We start from the raw sequence: 22,941 nt of genomic DNA on the forward strand, positions 1-22,941 counted from the left end.
TATTATCATTTATAAATGTAAAAACTTATTGTTTACATTTGCAAGAGAGGTAGGAGGAAGTACAGGATCTGATCTAGTCCTTTCCGAATTTTTATATAATTACCATATGATAATACAATATGTGTGCATGGTTACAAAGAATGACAATAAAAGTAAATTATATTCTATTTTATTTTATTCTATTCTATTCTATTTATATATTCCATTTATATATTCCATAAGATACCAAAATGACAAAAAAGCAAAAACATCTGTTTGAGCACGCCTAAACTACGAATTAGGAAAACATGAAATATACAATAGAAAAAAATGATAATGCCACTGTCAAACATTTTAATCATGAATTTGTTTATTACATTTTATAACATTTTTTTTTCCTTGATCCTTTTAATTATTTACAATTTTAATTTTAAATTTTTGCTGTGTTTAACTTTAACCATTGAAACATAATTAAGATATAGAAATGAAAAGTAAAACATGCACAATAGTTTTTAAAATGAGAAAAACTATCTGCCAACGGAACAGAAAATTGTTTTCTGTGATGTTCCCTTTTTTTCAGGAAACCTAATACAAGTTAGGTGTCCTGTTGATTCTAAACTTTCATTTCAGAGCTTTGGCTGACATCCTAAGGCAGCAGGGCCCCGTTCCCATTTCCCAATACGAGCATGACAACATGGACGCCATGTTGGATGGGTCACCTAAAGATGAAACTCCCATCCGGACCATCAAAAACAACTACACACCTGTCCACGCCAAGTCCTCTAACCACGGTAATGCCGTTTGTCGTTCTGTCTCAGTCCATGTTTGAGTACACGTTTTATCAACACGAGTGGTTCAATAAAAAAAAAAGACGTGTGCTGTGATGCTCTACTTTGAAAGCAAAGTTGTTTTACTAAGAAAAACGGAGGCCACTAGAACAGTGTTTCTCAACTGGTGGGTCGCTGAAATGGGTCGTGAATTCAGTAATTCCCTGCAAATGCAAGTAGACAAGCTGCATTTCACACCACATTAAAAGGCCGGTGACGTTTGTTTACACATGTTGAGCATTGCGAAGCAAATACAAAGACTATGTATGACATATTGGATTTTACTATATTGAAGTCCAAAATCTGGGTGTACTTTTCAGTGCATGACTTTGAACTGCACTAACCATTAACTCTCAAACTGGGATGCAAATGGTCTTTTCTTCTTCACCTCCAACGACTTTTTGGGACAGTTCTCTCACCCGCTCACTAGGTGCCCCATTGGCGCGTCCCAGATTTGTCGGTGCCACCTCCCTGAAATGTGACACTTGACTTGCCACGTGCCAGCTAAAGGGCCAGAGTGCCAACGTCATCACTCGGCTTCATTAACATGTGTGTGATTTACCCAACAAATATGTTCTCATTTCATTTAGAATATATTTTCGAAGGGAACAAACATTATTCTGAGATGTACATGTTTTCCGCACCTAAAAACCCCAAATTTGCCAAAAATTTGATAGTGCCCCTTGTAACCTGGTGCACATTGTATACTGCGAAATACGGTGGATGATATTGGAAATGCACACAGTATTTGTAAATTCATACACGAGGTTTTACGGTATAGTATCGTATTTGTGCAATGATTCATAAATCAATAATCATAGCTGGCTAAGAATCGCAAGAAATTATATGCAACGGAATTCAAAACGGGGTCGTGGCGATGAGCGCGCTGACATTTCACAACTAGACTATCAGTAGTACAGATGACAAACGAAAAGACATTCGACTTATTTCATTATCACACTATTTTTTAAAGCGCCAGAAACACTAATTTGGGTAGTGCATTTTGTTCCGAATTTTGATAGGTTAAATCGTCCCTCCATTTCTTCAACTGGGCATCAATCGTGTTGCAAATGACAGAAACAGAAAACACAGTCTTTGAACAAAGTTTTATACAAGCTCTTTTAAGTAACTATACATATATAAACAGCGGCGTTATTGGACCCCAGATGAAAAGGTAGAGAGACTGTTTACCCTAAATCAGAATGCAGAACAAAATGCACTATGCAAACCAGTGTTTCTGGTACAATGAGTAAAAACAGTGTGATAATAGAAAAGGTCTAATGCCTTTTCGCACATCATCTGTTCCACTGGTAAGGTGCAAGTGCTCTCACCGTAACCCGAGTTAGATTCCTGTAATTAGTAACTCATATTGACTTATTAATCATATTCCCTAAATGTGTGAAAAGCACAATACTTATACAGCCCTTACAGTCGTCTCAATTTTGTGCGCCCTACAGTCTGGTGCGCTTTGAGTATGAAAAACATATGGGAAGTTACATTAAGGCAATAAACTACCACTTGATCATTAGGGTAGAACTTTTAAATAGTGAAGATGGAGAGGCCTAATTGGAGGGTAATCAGGACAATTGACAACAGCTGTGAGGAGGAAATTAGCACCAGGAAGTGAGTGACCTAATAAGGTAGGGCCAAGCAAGAGACTCAAAGTGCAGGATTGTGACATACATGTCAAACGTTGAAATCACTCTTGTGCTGATCGACATCAACCGAAGGGGCCCCTTTTTAATTTACTGGTTATTTGGTTGAGGCTGACCAACAAAGTTGACAATGTGTAACCAATGCCCTAGTGCCACCCACCCATTGTCATGGAAACAAAAGTCAGACTCATAGAACTTGAGCCATTTCCAGCATAGTGTGATGAGTGAATGGATGGTTTGTGCTGCAATTCTTGATCCTTTGTGGAAGTGTGACCCAGGAATGACAAAAACGGCAATAACTTATATAAGTATTTTTAAAAGCATAGACATTCTCTGATGTAACCTTCCTTGCCTGGCTGATCTTTAATGAATGACAAGTGAATGTGAATTGAATATGAATGGAATCTTTGAAGGAAACTCCTGAACTTATTTGCATTAAACTTTCTTTGTAACCTCGCTCACTGTCTCTCTCACGAGTGTCTTTCGGCATGTGTACGGTTGTGTGATTTGGATTACCGGTAGTGCTAATACTTGCTAAGGTGTATGCCTTTGACTGTCCTGCCACTAGGCTAGATGCTTTAACCCATGATGAGTTCATAGTTTAGTAGAAACTCATTATTAGAAGAGATAAATGAATTCTGAACTTGCAAGGAGAATAGGTGGGGACTGTATAAAACCCCTCATAAAACCTGCTAAATTACAATTGGTTCTAAAAGATCTCTTTCTTTATATTAAATCTTCTAGGTTACAAAAATCAGATCTAAAGGCTGTGGACGTCATAAAACTACATTGATCTCCGACAGTGGCAATGCTGTCATGTGATGCATTTTTATTGGGAGGAAATATAGGTATACGTTGATAAGTTTTATTTTCAAAAGAAAATTACATAAAGATTCTGATACGGATGAAAAACTATTTACTTATCTACAGTATCAGTCATGAACATGAACATTTCCTGACCCTAACCTAACCCTAACTCTGTACATCAGCATGAAGACAGTGAGCTTCTTAGCCTAGTTTTTACACATTATAAAGTAGAGTAGCTTCGCTCACATGCAAGTACAGTACAGAAAAGGCTCAACGGGAACTAATATAGAAGGAGAATAGAATTTACTTTTATTGTCATTCTTTGTAACAATGCACACAGAACGAAATGTCGATACACCTGACCCGTACAGTTAAACTGTAGCAAGCCGATGCAGCGGCAGCTAAACAGGGCGAAGCCATTTTAGTCATTAGGTGACCAAACCCCCCAATTCCAACCCTTAATGCCGAGCGCCAAGCAGGGAGGCAATGAGTACCAATGTTGTAAGTCTTGGGTATGACTCGGCCGAGGCTTGAACCACCAACCTCCCAGTCTCAGAGCGGGCGCCCTACCATCTAGGCTACCGAGCTGGTTAAATAAAATGAAATGAAATGAAATGATCTGCATTTAATAGCGCTTTTCAAGTCAAGACTTCCCAAAGCGCTTTACAGTGTGCTTCACATTTCCCAATAGTGGCCGTGCAGCCATGTAAGCTAACCTGCTTATTGGGGGTATTAGGGGTTCAGTCTTACCCAAGGACATTTCGACATGTAACATGCGATCTCTTGATCCAAAGACGAGCGCGCTACCTCCTGAGCCACTGCCAGCCCAATGACATCTATGAGGATGTTATATTGTGAGAGGACCTGCTTTTTCTTCTTTTTCATTTCTTTTTTCTTTTTCCCAGGCTTTTTTTTCTTATTTTTTAGCATTTTTTTCTCTTTTTCCTATTTGTTCCCGCTTTTCCTTCCATTTTTCACATTTTCCTTGTATACTTTTGAGTCTTCCGGCCTTTACTTCTTTTTTCTTCCTTTATCATTGCTTTTTCTTTTTTCTCTCTTTTTGCATTTATTAATTTTTTTCTTATCTTGTGTCCTTTTTCATTGTTGTCTTATTTTCTTTTTTAGCATTACTTGTCCCCAAAATTTAAAATAATGTTACAAAATAAATTTTAATATATGAATAGAAGCAACAAAAACAATCTGAAGTGGCTTTTGAGAGCTGAATGAGTTGCTTCTTGAAAAAGAGATGGTGAAAGCATTTAACTGCTAAATTTTGCAAACACCCAGCATAGCACACATTCTGGGACAGACAGATGACAGGCAAAAAGTGTAAGATGAGTGAAATGAATGACAACGGTCCTTCTTTTAACCTGTTTCTTTTTCTTTTCCTGGCAATTTTCGTCTCCACCTAGCACCCTTCTGCCCTCCTTCGTACCTGCCTCATATCATTCGCGCGGTTCTGTGTTCATTTTACAGCTACCAAAGAATGGTGGTGGGCCAAACCAATTTCATATTTGGGAGGGGAGAATTCCCCCAGATGGTAAAACTCACCTTATCTGTTGCGCTGAATGTGGCCAAATAACAGATTAGAGAAGGAATGCACGAGGAAGTGTAGATAGTGCAGTTGACAGATATATGTTCAAATTATTTTTCTCGACCACCCAGCCCAAACACCACCCTGACATGAGCCGGCCCTTTGGGAAAACTCTCATTTCTCCCGATTAGCCACTCCGGCATTGGTGAGAAGAATAGTCAAGATAAGTGGCATCCTATGTTATATCTTTAACTGGTTCCAATTTTTAAAACAGAATAAACATATCAACCCATGTCAAACTAAAACCCAAAAGAGCTTAGTCTTGCATATTTTTGAGCAGTGATTCTCAAACAGTGTTGCACACCAAAGTAGTGAGACGTAAGACCTAATTGGCAATCTCAAACTGACAAGTATATCCCCTGTCAGCGTCGGATGCCTCTAAGACAGGGGTGGCCACCCGGTCCTCGAGAACTGCATTGTCCTGACTGTTTTGGGATCTTCTCTGATCCAAAAACAGTTATTCCAATCACCTGGATCATTATCAAGATCCCACACAGCTTGCTCACATGCTGAAAATTTGCAGCACCTGAGTTGCAGAAGAGAAACCTCCAAAACATTCAGGACATGCGGCTGTCGAGGACTTGGTTGGCCAGCCCTGCTCTATCACATCACTGCTGCCCAGAAAACATGCACACTTTTGTTGAAGAGCTCAAGTTTGTGGGATTAGAAGTGTGAGTGAGGCGGCATGGCTAACATTCTCTGGTTAATTTTTTTATCCCGTCTATAGTTGATGCTAAAGGTAACAGTTGACTTGTGATCTTTAACAATGTGAAAAAATTCGCATCTGCCAAATTGTACTACTTTGTGTTTGGCTGTTTTGTCTATATTTCCCCTTTACTTGTTATGTCATCAGACGACTGTAGTTGTGAAACCAAAGTGTTCTTTGGCAAATCTTTGTAGACATTACATGAAATTATATGCAACTTAATTTACATTTCATCTACCTTCTACCTATATGTTGGTTGTTTTCCATTTTACTTACAATTATCGATATAACTTTCTTACATCGTACATCCTAGCCCAGAAATCATTGGCTGCGTTCTCCCCAGTCTAGAGGACATTGCCTGGTTTGCTATACCGCAACCGAGTCAACAACATTATAAATTACTCTTCTCACCTCGGCCACCAACCCTTTACCTGTTGCCTTCTGGTAGACACTACAGGTCCCTTAAAACAAGGACTAACAGGCTCATAAACAGTTTATTCCCCATGCCCATCCCCACTCTAAAGAGCAAGACTCTGAAAAATGTATATCTTCCCAGAAAATGATATATCTTGTCATTTGTATTGATAAATCGGTAGGTGTAAAAAAATAGTATTCATCCCTTCTTTATCAACTTACGGTGGAACCTCAGTTCTCGACCATAGTCCGTTCCAGAACCCTGTTTGAAAACCGATTTGGTCGATCACCAAAAATCGTTTTTCCCATTAAAAGTAATGTAAAATCGTTTTAATCCGTTCCAACACCCTGAATGTTTACCATGAACGTAAACATGAAGCTGACCCAGGCTAATCGTACGTTAGCGTAATCTTCCGTACGAAAGATTACGCTAACATGAACGTGTAAAAATAAAAAAAATCAGGTCGTTTACACATCATTTAGCACCCGGGTCTCCACAACAAGTGGCTAGCGCTTCATTGGAAAGCGAACTCCGTTCCAACACCCTGAATGTTTTACGTAAACAAAGCTAACCCAGGCTAATCGTACGTTCGCGTTATCGTAATCTTCCGTACGAAAGATTACACTAACATGAACGTGTAAAAATAAACAAAGGGTAAAGAAAAGAATTATGAATAGGATTTCTTACCTTTGTGGTGCTCAGCAGAAGCCATGCTGTTTGTATAGCAAGATCGGAAACTCGCACACCTTCTTCATATTTTGCTATTATTTCTTTCTTAAATGCAATAGTTGTACCACTACTCTTCTTTTTTCACCTGTAGCAACTTTGCTGCTTGCACCGACCTTCTTCGGTGGCATAATTAGGGGCTAAAACACTTGGTACACCTATATTAAAAGCGAAAGCAAAACGAAACACGTCCGCACGTGATAACAGTTCTTCACGAGGGGTGGGGGCAATCTACACGATCTACACCCGTACGCTCAGCATCGCACCCTAGCGTACCGGCGTTCGAACTCCGATTACTTGACCGAACAGCGAAGCAAGAATTTCTCGAACTTTTTGGTCGAGAACCGATTTGTTCGAACTGAGAGGCGTTCGAAAACCGAGGTTCCACTGTATTTGGGAATTTTGTTGCTGCTAAATGTAATGGCACTAATTTTCAATGGACTATTGTTACAGTGCGTTATTTTTTATTATATAATTATCATTACAGCCTGTCTCCAAGCACTACCTTGTAAATATGTTAAACTATTTGTTCTGACACTTTTTATATTGATATTCCCTTTTAAGTTTTTACTACAGCAAAAGTCCGACTATAGGACGCACCTGATTATAAGCCACACCCAGTACATTTTAAAAGGAAAAAAACCTTGTTTACTTACAAGCCCACATTGAAACATGAGATATTTACAGAAAAAGACAGTAAACAGAAATAGCTCTAAAAAATATATGGTAAAAATCATTGGAAAGCTTAAACCCTTGGGATTCAAGATATGATGACCATTTCAAAATGTACTCGTCAGAAAAACATCACGATCGGTCTGAAACAAGACACCCGAAAACTTCAACTCACTATTACGTCCCCTGGGCCGTCTTCAACTTCTTTGTCCGTGAAAATGGCTTTGTTACATCAAGGACAAGCCATAGAAACCAACCGTGTCAAATATTTACTCCAAAAAAACCACGATAATGGCGACATATAAATAAAAATAGATTGACACCTTTTCCATGATGAGGGTCTGTTCATTTTAGTTCAGTTTTATTCATGCACAAAGCGCGAAGTTACATGAAACTTGCGTCTTCCTCAATACATATATTCCACCTGTCTCATTCTTACCTTTACTGCTAAGAGGCCCCTGGCGGCCATTCGATAAAATGTCACGAATTAGCCGCATCATTGTATAAGCCGCAGGGTTGAAAGCTTAGGGAAAAAGTCGTGGCTTACAGTCCCAATTTCATGGGAGTTAATATTGTATATGTTTATTGTAGTTGGAAGCAGTGTTTACTGTTTGTTATCAATGACAAGAAAGACTATTTTAATTCTATACATTATTAAAAAAAAAAAAACTAAGGGCCTTGTGTCCTGAGATTTTTTTAGAATGAAAAAGAGTGTATCGGCTCAAAAAAAGTTAAAAAGCACTGTTTTAGAGGTTTCGCTTCACACTTTTTTCATTAGCAAGCACTGTACAAACCCAAATCTGTTAACCATGTGCTTCTGAAGAGACAAAAACCTCCACATACATACATATGCATACATATACAAATGCTGTGTAAGGTGTCTAATATGACTCATTTCCCTCATTAATAAGGAAAAGAAAATCATAAAACGTATCAAATCCGCCCCTGTCTGGGATCGCTCCCGTTGTGCAGTGTACTTAATGAAGTGACGTCATCACCATGTTGCCATGGTTACCAGCTCTTTTGCACGTGTGTTTACATATTTTTCGTGTTTGTTTCAGCTGGGCATTATGGAATGGAGAACACAGACATGCTCATCTCGTCAGGCTTTGTGACACTCGGACGAGGACACCTCAAAGGTAGCTATGGACAACTTGTATGTATTTTTTGAAAAATTTCGTTGGAAAAAAATCCAAATCGCCATCGTGTTCTGTTTTTCCTGAGATATTTTGGTGAAACTTGAAGATAAACCCGTCCAGTCAATTTTCCCAAATCCCGCATGGCCTTCAAAATAAAACTGATTACTTCCTGTTGAATATTGGATATTTATCCTTGAGTCTTTTTCTTGCAATATTCTTTGCATCTCTGTTCTAATGCAGCTCTTTTTGTCTCAATCATTTAAGCTTTCAAGGCAGGGATGAGCAAATTATGGCCCACGGGCCACATGCGGAGAAAACAAAATATATGTATAAAATAGCGAAAAATGACAATAAGGCGCATTCTCAAAATATTCCTCTGTGAGATATTTGTTTCATGTATAAGGCGCACCGGACTACAAGGCGCATGAAATTCAAACTACAGATAGAGCAAGGATTGCATAAAAAAAGAATCAAAAAATAAAAAATAAAATATTTTATTGAGCATAAACATTTGGAAATTGTATTTCACGACTAAATTGACTTTATTCATTCATAAACGGTTACCGTTTTTAGAAGTGTTTAATTTGAAATATTTCTGATTTTGTTCATCGTATTTACAGTCTATAGGTATTATAAGGAGCAGTATTGATTTTTAACATTGTATTTATTTATTTTAGGTGCACCTTATCGTCTGGAAAATAAGGTAGTACTAATGAAAGTGTGTTGAGTTGGTGCCAATTTGCAATTTAAGTTTGAATTAACTTTGCAGTTTCAAAAGCACTTTCAACAAATGATTTATCAATAAACAAAAAGGAATATATCATCAATGCTATTCTAAAGAGAAGTATATCCAGTTTTTGGTTGACTCTTGCCCAAATAAAATTTGCAAAAAATGGGAAATAAATGCCTAAAATGAGTGATACATCTTTATGAAAAGGCCGCGACGATATAAGAAAGAAAACTGGATTGGTCTACATCATAGGTGTAGTACCCCCAGAAATCATAGCATTTTTTTCAACTCTATTTTACCTAATAAAGCACAGAATAGGCTTAAATATGATGAAAACTGCTAGATGCACTTTTCTAAAGGAAAACAAAACAAAAATGTGAACGCAGAGTCAGACATACTTCGCGGACTTTAAATGGTTCAGTCCAATTGTTTCCTGGTAACGCTCTCGCCTGCCTCTTTCGCTCGGCTAGTTTTACTTGCGGCATAGCTGCAGTGTCTGTGGCAGCCATGGTGTATTACAGTGAACATACTCTCACCATATTAATAGTAGAATTACAAAGTGTTGAATAGAATAGATTGTCTAATAAGGTCCATGCTTCTTCTGTAAATGTATGTGTACTCTATTTGAAATAAATCAGTAAAAACTGAGCATGGGGTAGTAGTGTGAGGTGATGTCCACAAATGGAAAGTTTCACTCCTGAACTGTGTTGGAAGGGACACTTCATTTTTGTGGTTCGGCATTATTTCCTTATCCGATTCAATTGTTGTCACTGTATTCCCTTATCACTTACTTTCTTGGGATCCATTGCTATGGGTAGAAAAAGGAAATAAATCCAGCAAAAATTACAATAAAATTATATGTGGTGCCTATCAAACATGCTGATTGACTTAAAAGGTAGAACAGATCAAGAAGGCCATTATCGTCATTTACTGTTAAAGAGTGTGATTAACACTTTCTTCACATTATTTTGCCATAGCGAAGCCCGCGACGCATTTTTGGGTCCCAACCCACCACTTGAGAAAAACTGCTTTAACCTAATGTGGCCCGCGACTTAAAAGGTTTGCTCACCCCTGCTTTAGGGCCTAGTTCTTGAAAGTACTCGAAATCACATTGTTCAAAAGGCATGGAGCATCATCGTATGCAAAGAAGTTGTGATCTGCTTGTCATTGTGTGGCCATGTTGGATTTTATAGAGAGTGATGTGTGAAAGGCAAAGTGGCTTGAAGTGGCATCTTGCGCGTGACAAAATGACACTTCCTCAGCGGCCGGTGGGAACGAGTCACCCTGGTCACCATTGTTCTCCGTTCTGATTCACTGGCTTCTTGTCCACAGTTCTTGTTCTTATTCATCTTGTTCTTGTTGTTACAGCTCAGCACTCCATCGACGATTCGGCGCAGATGTCTTGGCAAAATGAGCTGGACCTTCCCATCTCGTACGGTACGTCCAAGGCTTGCTCATTAAATTTGTTTTTGTTTTTTTAATTCGTTTTCGTCACAACCACCCCCCACTCCCACGGCAACCCCAAAAAAGAGCTTTGCCTTTGGAAAGTGTGCTTTGTTTAATTCAAACAAACAATTCAAGAAACTAACATCAAACTAGTATCATGGTTCTGATCTATAAAGCAGGGGTGTCGAACTCATTTTCACAGAGGGCAGCATCAGTGTAATGACTGCCCTCAAAAGGCCTGATGTAACTTATAACTAATTTAATGTAACTGGTATGTAAAATAAATGTACTAGTACTTCGTGTAAAGTATTTTTGAATACATTCACTATTCAAGATACAAACATTATTTAGAGTTAAATACAGGAATATCTCTACATACGAGCTACTCCACCTACAATCCATTAGAGATATGAGATATGATTCAAGCAAAAATGTTGCCTGACATACGAAGGAAAATTCAAGTTACAGGGGCTTTAAAGTCATTTTCTTATCATATTATTCCTGTATTTTTATGTTCAATTTCAATTTGAATGTAATTTTAGTGATCAGGAAGATGTGTTTCATAGCTATCTAGAGTTACCTTGGATCCTTTTTGGAGGGCAGGAAAAAATGAATTGGTTCTCAGTTATTTCATATCAGGAAAATTTGTATACAAGCAGGATTCAAGCAATTCTAAATGTGGGAACAAATTGTTCTCATTTGTAAAGGGATCACTGCATAACATTTTTTTTTCCTGGATCATTGATTTCTCATTTCCACTCTTCACGTGGTGGAAATGCTGGCTTAGCCGTCACTTCGCGGATATTGTAGTCGACAGGCTTCGTTGGAAATGTGTTTTTGGATCAATCACTCTTTTTAGAGTCTCAGTCATTTTAGGCCTTCGAGGGCCACATAAAACGACAGGGCGGATCACATTTGGCTGCACCTCACTGATTCTGCGTTTGTTTATGTTTCTCATTAAAGACATACAAACTTTAGTGGGTCGGTCGCAAAAGAATATTGACATTTCAATTCATTTCAAGGATGAAGTAAAGTAAGGCCTGGTTATACTTGAGTAAGTGTGTGTTTTTATTCATAGTGGTTAAAGCCACTTGAGTGTGTATTTTTCCTGGCCTTCCATTGAATGCTACAATTATCCTATGTCATACACACCTTAATGGACTTGTGAGACTTGTGTCTTGTAACTTTTCATTTATGTTGCATCGTCTAATTAATTATCCTGTCAAACAAAACGTTTAGGGACAATATATTTAAAATAATCTCACGAAAAATGACCTTACAGCCAAACCCATGCTCTGCCTAATAAACAAATAAAATTATTTACCATCAATTAGAGGTGCTGCACCATTGCTTTGTCTCAACTAACAAACAAAATTAACATTTGGAAAGGCCAGTAAAACATACGCACACACACAAACACACAAACATAGGTATATGAAAATGTCAAATCTGCTGCTTAGTGCGAGTAAATCATGTGACATTTTAAAACAATTAAATCATGTTTAATAAATCAAGTTGATGTTACGGAGCAACTAAAATGGTGTTGTTAGGTTGTGCTGTTTCACCGGAGATTCTTGTATTGAATTTGGTTCTCGTTCTGCTGCTTAAGTTTGGATCCATATTTAGTGAAAATCTTTTTTGACTCTGTTGTAAGAAACATACTGATGATAATGAGAATACTAATTCATAAATACAAGAAGTAGATTTCAGCTGTGTAGAGATTGCATGTTTTCCACAATTTTGTTCGTCTTTAAGAGCAAGACTGATTTTAGGATTTCAAATGAATCATTCATGTACGCCCTGTGAGGAACCGAGGGCCAGAGTTGGACATCAGAGGAATTTTTTCGCATGCATTCACTGCTCGAACTGTGTCATGTTTTGCAAGACCTTAACACAAACATTCTACTTCACACTCAAGTCATGTTTATTTGTGATGCCCTTAATCACAAGAACTCTTAAAGGGCTGTACAGACCACAGACTATTATTACACGATCCCCTGATCTAAAACCTACATGACCTACATGAGTCGAGATTCACCAGTCATCCTTGTGGACTTTAGATGGATAGATAGATAGATAGATAGATAGATAGATAGATAGATAGATAGATAGATAGATAGATAGATAGATAGATAGATAGATAGATAGATAGATAGATAGATAGATAGATAGATAGATAGATAGATAGATATTTAGATTTAGATTTAGATTTTATTCATCCCCGCAGGGAAATTCACATTTAATTCAAATCCAAAGAGATGCAATAAAACTGTCTACTAGCATCTTTTTGTCATTAAAGTAATTAAAGTAGAAACTTGTATGTTGCAGATAACGACTGGTTCTGATTCCAAGAACTTGAAGGTCTGTGACAAAAACTGTTTACATGCAGGTAATAATCCGATTAGAAACGAAATATTGTATTTCTGGAGCAAACCAAATTAATCGTTTATATGTCCAGAGACAAACATGCAACCAAGGTTTGTACAGGTGCTTTAAGTTCTTGAAAATTCTTGAATTTTAATGTTGTGTTTTCAAGGATTGTAAGGTGCTTGAATTTTGGATAAAGGGCTTGTAAATGTTTGAAATTGTTGCCATGTTTTACAACAAGTCTGCTTGAAAATGACTGTTTTCTTGTGGTTTTGCTTTACCACTGCATTTATTCTTCTGTCGTAACTAACGGCAGGTGGCATCAGGACATTGAACATTGTCCTATGGTCCCCTACGGTAGCGCCCCAGAGGACAGGTGAATGGTACTTAAAAAGGACACTATAAAAATCAAGGTTACTGCAAAGATGAGATATCAATTATGGGCATTTATTATGAGCCATGCAAAAAATTAACGTCGTGTTTCCCATTGGTAAATTGTAAAAGGAAGAACTTCCCGCAACTAAAAATATGAGCTACATTTATTTGTAACTTTACTTATATGGGGAAAGATTTGTTTCAAAAGTATTTACACAAGTATTGTTCGGATACACAAATATACAGTATACGCGATTTACTCAAGAACTAGGAATCATGTATCTTAAAAAATGCACAAGCAATATTAAAAATCTCATACGTAAATAACAGATATATTTGTGGAGGTGATGACAAGCAATCTGATTACCTGAATTCATATACATGCACAAGCAATCAGAACATAACAGTATTAACCAAACCAGAAAAAAATCACAGTGAGACTAGGACCTTAATCTGATAATTGTGCGTGTTAGCACAGCTTTACATCATTGAAATACTGGAAATATTACCTGCATGTAACCACTAGCATAATTGACTGAAATCTCATTGATCTCAACTCAACTGTATCTCCTGTATAGGTTAAGCAATACTCAACTCTTTTTTTTTTTAAATATGCCATTATAGATATTTCCAATTTTGTGTATTTATGCACTGGTCATTTTGACAATGTTGACAATGATGTTTTTATTTACTACATTTTGCTCTTAAATATGACCCTACTCTTCCAAGTTCATGGCAAGTGCAACAAAGCTGTTTTGTTTGCCATTTGGTACTAGTGCATGATACACAATATGGTCGACAACCTTGTGCTCGCTGCTGCATGACTCTTACGAAGTACTCCTTGGGGGATTGCTGCCCACCACCAAAACCCTCTCTTTTTTTCTTCCTTCCTCATCCGCTAGAAATGACCTTGCTACAGTTTCCTCGCCTCACTGGACTTACACATGTGTTGTGTGGGTTGAAGGTTCCTTTCAATGTGACATCTGCACCACCACTATCATCATCACTTCTAAAGTTAGATTTTGAAAAATACTATCAATTAATTTCTTGCAGAATTATTCTATACCCCTTAACAAATAAGTTAGAATTTTTTAGTTTTGATTAGTTTTGGGTGTGATGGACCAAAGTAGGGGAAGCAGGAACTGGGGTAGGGTGCTCAGGAAGAGGGTTTGTATCTAATATCAAATGTGACAAACAAAGCTCACTCTTTTTTGATTGACCAGATCTTTGAGATCCTGTTCGCCTCCTGCCAATGTAATCAGCAAAACGGAGGTTAGTGATGTTGTGTCCCCAATACCTTCATGTTGCTCCAGGGCTTCGGATATGATCCTCTAAAAAGATGTTGAATAAAGTTAGAGAGTGAATGCAGCCTTGTCTCACACTGACAGTGGTTTAAAAAGCATGCTCCAATGGTACCATTGATCAGTACCGCACCGTTGGCATTGGCATACTGTTGTTCAATGGTGATTAGCAGGTGTGGGACTCACTTCTGAGGTCATGAGATCGAACCTCCTGTGTGGAGTTAGCATGTTCACCCCGTGCTTGCGAGGGTTTCCCCCAGGCACTCGGGTTACCGCCCACATTCCAAAAACATCCATGTCAGGTTAATTGGCCGGTCTGAATTGTCCCTAGGTGTGAATGAGTGAGGGAATTGTCTGTCCCTGGGTGCCCTGCGACTGCCTGGCAACCAGTTCAGGGTGTCCCCTGCCCACTGCCCGAAGATCGCTGGGATGGGCTCCAGCACCCCCCGGGACCCTAGATAAACGGTGCAGATAATGGATGTGTATATATATATATATGTATATATATATATATATATATATATATATATATATATATATATATATATATATATATATATATATATATATATATATATATATATATATATATATATATATATATATATATATAATTCTATATGATATTATATAAGATACAATTAAAATTAAATTATGTTTTAGTGGTTGACTTTACATCTAATAATTACAACCTGGTGATAACCTAGTAAGAACATAAAATCTTATTTTAGAAATCTACCATATTTTCCAGACTATAAGTCTGGGAAGGAGTATAAATTTCACAAAAAAGGCATCATTAAGAAGGAAAAAACATGTATGAGTCGCACTCGGAGTATACGTCGCATTCTGAAAAATGTCCACCAACAACAGTGCAAGGTACAAATTATCAACACGGGCCGAGAACGTCCTCTTACGGTTTAGTGTGAAAATAACATGTCGAGTCATATACAGTACTGGTAGTAAAAATGTAAAACTCAATGATATAATAATGTGTTAATCATTTCACATATAAGTCTCACCGGACATTAAGTCGCAACTCCGGTCAAATATGAAAAAACGTTTAGTCCGGTAAAATACGGTATATGAAAATGGTAGCCCTTAATGCCAATCTGTCAAAAAAAGGTATTCCTCAGCTTCAAAAAGGGTAGTGACAACCTCACTAGAGGGTTATTTGAATAGGTTTTGATTATTTTACAATTCAATTTGTTTCACCACTGTTTTATAAATTGTTATTGCAATACACACATTTATGTAAAATCCATTATTGTCTAAAATGTCATGAAAACTAATGATGTATAGAATTATCTCAAGGGATAAATGTTCAAATTACTTTAAATGCTATGTTCATAAAAGTAATTTGATAGTTAAGTGAATGTAATTTCTGAGAAATCTGGATTGTCTTGGAATGTAATACTTTGACCATTTCTGTGAGGATTTAATTTTGAGAAAATGCTCCCAAAAAAACTAATGGTAGGACTTTTAAACTGTAATGTTCTCATTGATATTATAATAAACTTTAAGTCAAGTCAAGTCATGATTATTTGTATAGCCCTTAATCACAAAGAGTCTCAAAGGGCTGCACAGATCAAAGACTATTGCAAACTACAGACTATTATGACACCATCCCCTCATCTAAAACCTGCATGAGAAATGAAATGAAAAATGAAATGATTTGCATTTATATAGCGCTTTTCAAGTCAATGACTTCCCAAAGCGCTTTACAATGTGCTCCACATTTCCGAATAGCGGCCTTGCAGCCATGTAAGGCGCTAACCTGCTTATTGGGGGTTTTGGGGGTTCAGTGTCTTACCCAAGGACACTTCGACATGTAACACGGACGAGCCGGGATTCGAACTGGGATCCCTTGATCCCAAGATGAGCGCTCTACCTCCTGAGCTACTGCCGCCCCGTAATACTACACATATTATCAACATAAAATATAGGTTATTCATAAGCTATAGAATAGAAGTGTGTTTTAAGCTTAGATTTAAGCATTTACACTGAGGTTGCAGATCGAATCTCAGGGGGAAGAGCATTCCACAGCACCGTGGCCCGAATGGAGAACGCTCTCAAACCTGCGGATCTCTTTTTGGCTCTTGGGATCCCTAGTAGACCAGCGTTTTCAGAGCGAAGGCTCCGTACCGGAACAAAGGGGGGAATTAAATCTGAAAGATATGAAGTCCATGCATTATTTTGCATAATACCAACAGAACCTTAAAATCACATCTTAAGCTGACAGGGAGCCAATGCAGGTTAGCTAAAATCAGGGTAATTTAATTGACATGTTGGTTTAAGATAAGGCGATGGTGTAATTATAATCCTGTGCAGTCCTTTGAGACATTTTTGTGATTAAGGGCTATACAAATAAATGTGACTTGACTTGAATTGCCGTTGGTCTAGTTATCAGAAAATCAAAATAAACATTTTTTTAAACTTTACTCCACCAGGATGTATTGTAATGCATTAGTTCTACAAAGGTTTTTTTTACCTTTTGCTGTGAACCGGAATGAGCATCCTATGTAAACAGGTTGCCATGGCGACACCATATGATCCCCAACATAACACGTATGGGCATTCAACTCATGTGCGCCAAACTGGATTTAGGCGCTCACCCTTGCGGACCAAAGTGAGAATTGACCAACTGGCATTATTGCAATTGTCAGAGCACATTGGCGTTACGTCAATATCTGTCGGTAAAGAAACCAACACAAGGACATGAAATAGCTGCATGATGAGGATTTCTTTCTTACATCTTATGTGTGTAAGTGCGCATATCTGTGTTACACTATCAACTGTATACAAAAGAATTATAAACAGAATATGTCATGAGATCAGTTTATTTACTGCAGCATGTGTTTGACGATTATGCAGTTCTATGGCCTCAACCCTACTTTTTGTGTACTATTTTGTTATTTTTGTCTGCTATACAAGATGACGCCTTTTTCCAAACGACGTCGATGTGAATTAGCAATTAAAGATAGCTCTACAGCATTAGGTTAAAAAATTTGGCATAGAGGCTAGACTAAAAAGAAAAAAAAATATCGATTGATTTTTTATACTCAGCAATAAATCTGATTTTTCAAAATAAATATACTTGCAGACTTGTATATGTTATATTTCATTTGATTGTCCAAAAATAGACCATTTGATTAAATTGTTTTATTAAAATTAATATATCATGATTTTTTTAAGTGATGAATGTAATTGTATGCATTAAAAAACTCGATATTTGGACAAGCTCATTGTTTTGTTTTGTTTTTTGCATAAAAATTTAAGTAATATCTTAATAAATAAAACAAATGCATGATAAAAAAAATAGCAAGTTATAAAAAAAAATGCTAAATGATGTTTTTTTGTATGAGGCAGGTACATAAATGAAGGGATACTTGGGACAAGAGTGGCAACAAAACAATAATTATTTATATTTTGCCATATCTTCACCCTAATAACATAATTGCCTAAGTCAGGGGTCTCTAAAGTGGTGTAACATGTTAGCCTCCTAAAGAACACCTGAGTAGCTCCAGAAAAGGTTCTGAAAACAGCTCAGCAGTGATGGGTCATTGGGGTTTTTTGGGAAATCTGATTTCTAACTGGCATGATGTTTTAGTGGTTTACTAAAGTCAATTTAACTCCACTTCTAAAAAAAATTACAACCTGGTTATAATGTAGTAACAACATAGTATTAACATGATAACCTATTTTCAGACATAGCTACTCCACCCATAAGTTAACAAAAATAAGCTTTCAGCTTCAAAAAGGTTGGTGACCCCTGGTTTAAGTCAATTGAGGACTTTTGACACAGACACTTTTTCCGTATATGTCTGAGACACGTATTTGCTTCTTTGCAAGCTTTTGGAATGTTAAGGGGGTAATAAGTTTGACTGAACTATCTGACTGTTTTGTCGACGTTCCCATTGTAGCGCCTTATAATCCGGTGCACCTTATGTATGGAAGATATAGGACCACAAACTATTTTTTGGGGGTGTGCCCTATAACCCGGTCCGCCTTATAGTGCGGAAAATACGGTACATAAGTATTGACACCTTTGAAGGAATTGTTAAACTAGGAAAAAACTTTTGAATGACATACGAGAAGCAATAGGCTCCAAAAATATAGTTCAGACGAACATATGAATCATGCACATGAAGTGATAAAACTGTTGAGTTTGGAAAACCAATGATTGCAACACCAACTGAAAGTAAAAAGGAAAGCCCACAACTAGGGTACGACGTTTTGATTTGATGCCCATTCTGACGTTGATGTCTGAAAATATGATGTTGGACGAGGGCAAAATGTCAATGTTTGTATTGCTGCGATCGGTCTCCTCACAAACACACACAAAGATACGCACGATGTGCACACAAAGGATTCGGATAATTGCATCCGAAGTTAAAGTAACCGGCAGGTTGGCGTCATTAGTCATGTTTGCTGTGAAGGAAGCCGTTGCCTACTCGCTTCCTGTGACCCTTCTGCACCCACACAAACAAAACTGTTTAATTCATTCATTCCAGCAGAACTGGAAGGAAAATGACGACATACGAAGGGTACTCTTGCTCTTCTTTTTATAATGATGTTTTTTTTAATGAGCAATAGAAAACATAAGGAATCCCTTGGTCTGTGCAATGCATTGTCTTATTGGCAAGGGTTTCAGCCCTGTGTTATTATCTTCACAATTCAGCTAATAAACCTGACACTTATGCATACCTTAAAGCAGTGATATTCAACCACTGTGCCGCGACACACTAGTGTGCCGTGAGAAATTATCCAATGTCTCTTTTTAAAATTTAACATTTTAGAAAGCATTTATGATTCATTTTCTGCAAATATTATGTTATTGTCAAGTGTCTGTGCTGTAAAAACTGGGGGTATTATAAATTATATTGTAATTAAACATACTGTTCACAGTCATTTTATAACATTTTTGGTAAGTGGTGTGCTGCAAAATTTTCCCAATGTAAAAAACATGCCCTGGCTCAAAAAATGGTGAAAAACACTGCCTTAAAGCAAAGGTGGGTGAATTTCTGCTGTGGCGTTTTAATCCGGTCTGCCATACAAAAATGGTAAATATATAGTGATAGTATCTAAAAAATTCAACTAATAAAAACGTGTTGATGTGGGGACACTCTTGTCTCCAGTGTCTCTAACATTGAAATACCTTACTTCGTTTTTTTCTTGCTATTTTAATTGTGTATGGATTTTATTTATCAAGTTAAATGAGAAAAAAAATAAAAACAACTGTGCTAGTCATATTGCCTTTCTAGTTTAAATTTAATACCGTACTGTGCTTTCATTTTGAAAAAATGAATGGACAAAAAAAGACTGCATCATCACTAGTATTCTAAAAAGAATTATCTTAATTTCTTCATCATGTTTTTATTTTATCTTACTTAAGTGTGCAAACAATGCCCAAAAAAAGCATTTTTGAAATATCTCTGACAATATGAAAATAAAATCAATAGGCTTACGTTACCTTTTTCCCTTGTCATATCAGATTTGAAACTGTATCAGTAGATACAAATATAAAATTACTCATTTTTTCCAGGCCCTTTTGCCAAATCTTTTAAGCCAATGTGCCTCTCAACTCAAGGTTTGCCTTAAAGGGACATTGTGTCTTATTTATCACTTCTTTTATTAAAAAAGATTTGAATGATAAAATACATTAACAATCATATAAACATGCTTTTTTTAATACGCGTAGGTTGAGAAATTTGTCTTTATTTTACATAACATGAGGCTCACCTAGAGGGAGCTGCCATGATTTTCTTCCATGATCTTGCTGCTACGGGTACTCCCAAAAAACAAAACCTTGTGAAAGGCTGGGCAAAAAATTAAAAAGAAAAATGGTGCGGTTTTGCTAGCATTGAGTCTCTGTAGTTGGTGATCTTCTAAAGTAGCCATTAGAACAGATTTGTCTTTTTAATTGTAAAATTGAGATAGCAAGCTGGCTTTTGGGCATTGTGGTAGAGCGCCTGGAGGCATAACTGATGAAAAAAGTATTGTTAAATATAATTGGGTGTGCTAGCAAGTTTCATGTTGTGGGGGACTCACAAATTGGATTACTTCATGTTATTCTGCTACCGTTGTTATTTCCATTGTACGTCCATTGCGTGGAAAGAGAAGCTGTATTTCAGCCCCGGAGTTCGAGAAAGTATATTTTTTCTGGTTCGTAAGGGTTTTGCTGCCATGCAGTGCAGCTCTATTTGAGCCTGTGGTGTCCCTGAAGCACAAAATCTGTGCTGGCCCACATGAGAATGCTTTTCTTTCCCTTTGCTTCCCCACTGTTGCTTCCTTTTTGGGTCACACTGCAGCGGCAGCCGCATGAGCTCCACTTCAATTCTTCTTGTGTCACCGGGAAGGCGGTCTGCTGTAGCCTTTGCACTTCTCCCTTGCGGGATTGTATTATCCTGCGATCAATGGAGATCTGCAACAAAGCGTATGTTTATTTTAGCAATACATGACCAGGAAGACAACTGCAAAATATAGTGCGACAAATCGCCCAACTTCTTGTTAAAAAGATTGCAAGCACACGTGATCCTCATTAAGATATTTTGATTTTATTAAAGGGATATTGTGTATTATTCCATGTTTCCTAACGCTAAAAATACTTTATTATTAAAATGACCTATGAAATGAACGTGCATTTCTTCTAAATACTCATAGATCAAGAAAAGAGTATTTGTTTCAAATAACTTGGGGCTCAACTTAAGTAGGTTGACACTATTTTTGCCATCTTGCTGCTAACAGTACCCCTAAAAACCTTGTAAAGAAAAATTGTGCTCTACGGTCACTGTGAGTGGCCGTGGTTTGTATTTTTATTGGTACTTAGTAGCAGACATTTTCGGATGTACTCCACGATACAGCGACATGTAGTGGTCAAATATTACACAATGTCTCTTTAAAAAGTATAAAATTTGGGATGAGAATTCCGGCTCTTTAAAGAGAACCAGCTCTTTTGGCTCCCAAACTGCTCTCCGTGTCAGGCAGGACGAAAGGAAGACTGAGATCACTTGCGCTCGTTTCTTGGTTTTATTGAAAGGAAGGAAATGATAAGGTGGGATTCTTCGATCCGTTGGTTGGCGGATTGACAGAACTTGACAGGCGGGTGAAGGCTTGGCGGGAATGGTCGTGGACAGGCGTAATCGTAGTGTTGTTGGCCGGGGATGGAGAAGAAGGGAGTCGTAGTATTCGGAAAATAGTTCAGGAGTCAGACGGGCAGGGCAGGTCATAGGCAATTACAGAAACGGGTCGGCAACGGAGATCAATCAGAAGAAAACATGGAGCAGGCAGAGAGTCAGAGGTACGGGCTTACTGAGCTGAAGGCAACTGGTTGCGTGAGTACAATCAGACAAAGTGTTACCGGAAGCTGGGGATTTAAATGTACAGGGTGCGCCAATCAGCTGTCCTGGCTTGTTGGCGCCAAATCCTGAACACAGGTGTTCCCGATCCGGGTGATTGTGACACTTCGAATGTCTTTTATTGCTTTAATCGATACATTACCAATACAAATGTAACATTATGCATGAAATTAATTCATAATTAATTGAGAAAAATGTATTCGACTACTGTATTACAATAGCCTTTTTTTACTCTACAATAAACTTTTAACTAACCTAAACTTTGAACTTTTTTTTACTGCACAACATGAAATGTAAATTAGAAATACTAGTGATCCCAAGAGCCAAGAAGAGATTCACAGGTTCGAGAGCGTTCTCCATTCAGGCCCCGGTGCTGTTGAATGATCTTCCCCTTGAGATTCGATCTGCAGTGGAAATGTTTAAATCTACGCTTAAAACACACTATTATTCTATAGCATATGAATAACTTATATTTTATGTTGACAATATCTATGTATTATTTGCCCTTATGTAGATTTTAGATCAGGGTATGGTGTCATAATAGTCTGTGGTTTGCAATAATCTGTGGTCTGTGCAGCCCTTTGAGACTCTTTGTGATTAAGGGCTATACAAATAAACATGACTTGACTTTCTGGTGCAACAACAAATACACAATGAAATTCAACCTTCATCTTTTTCATACATAACAAATATAAAGTGAGACACAAAATACCTGGAAAACATGAAATTATTTTAAATTAAAATATTTACATACAAAAATTGCATTTTAAAATTCAACACAATTCCAGCTTTTTATATATTCATCAAATTTCAAGTCAAACTACAACGCAAATCCCTCCATGCTAAA

The 22,941-nt window shown here is 37.4% G+C and overlaps 1 protein-coding gene across 2 annotated transcripts in view; it reads left to right on the forward strand.

Moving 5' to 3' along the window:
• Positions 1 to 22,941, forward strand: part of shisa6a (shisa family member 6a) — a 69,082-nt gene that overhangs the window by 15,938 nt on the left and 30,203 nt on the right. For both annotated transcript variants that reach the window (XM_088340747.1, XM_088340756.1), the window contains exons 3-5: positions 610 to 770; positions 8,443 to 8,520; positions 10,619 to 10,687. In XM_088340747.1, the coding sequence (XP_088196873.1) occupies positions 610 to 770; positions 8,443 to 8,520; positions 10,619 to 10,687 (308 nt within the window). The remainder of the gene's footprint in view (positions 1 to 609; positions 771 to 8,442; positions 8,521 to 10,618; positions 10,688 to 22,941) is intronic.

The sequence above is a fragment of the Urocampus carinirostris genome, chromosome 1, assembly GCF_059441175.1.
Source record: "Urocampus carinirostris isolate Australia breed hairy pipefish chromosome 1, RoL_Ucar_1.0, whole genome shotgun sequence".
Lineage (NCBI taxonomy): Eukaryota > Metazoa > Chordata > Actinopteri > Syngnathiformes > Syngnathidae > Urocampus > Urocampus carinirostris.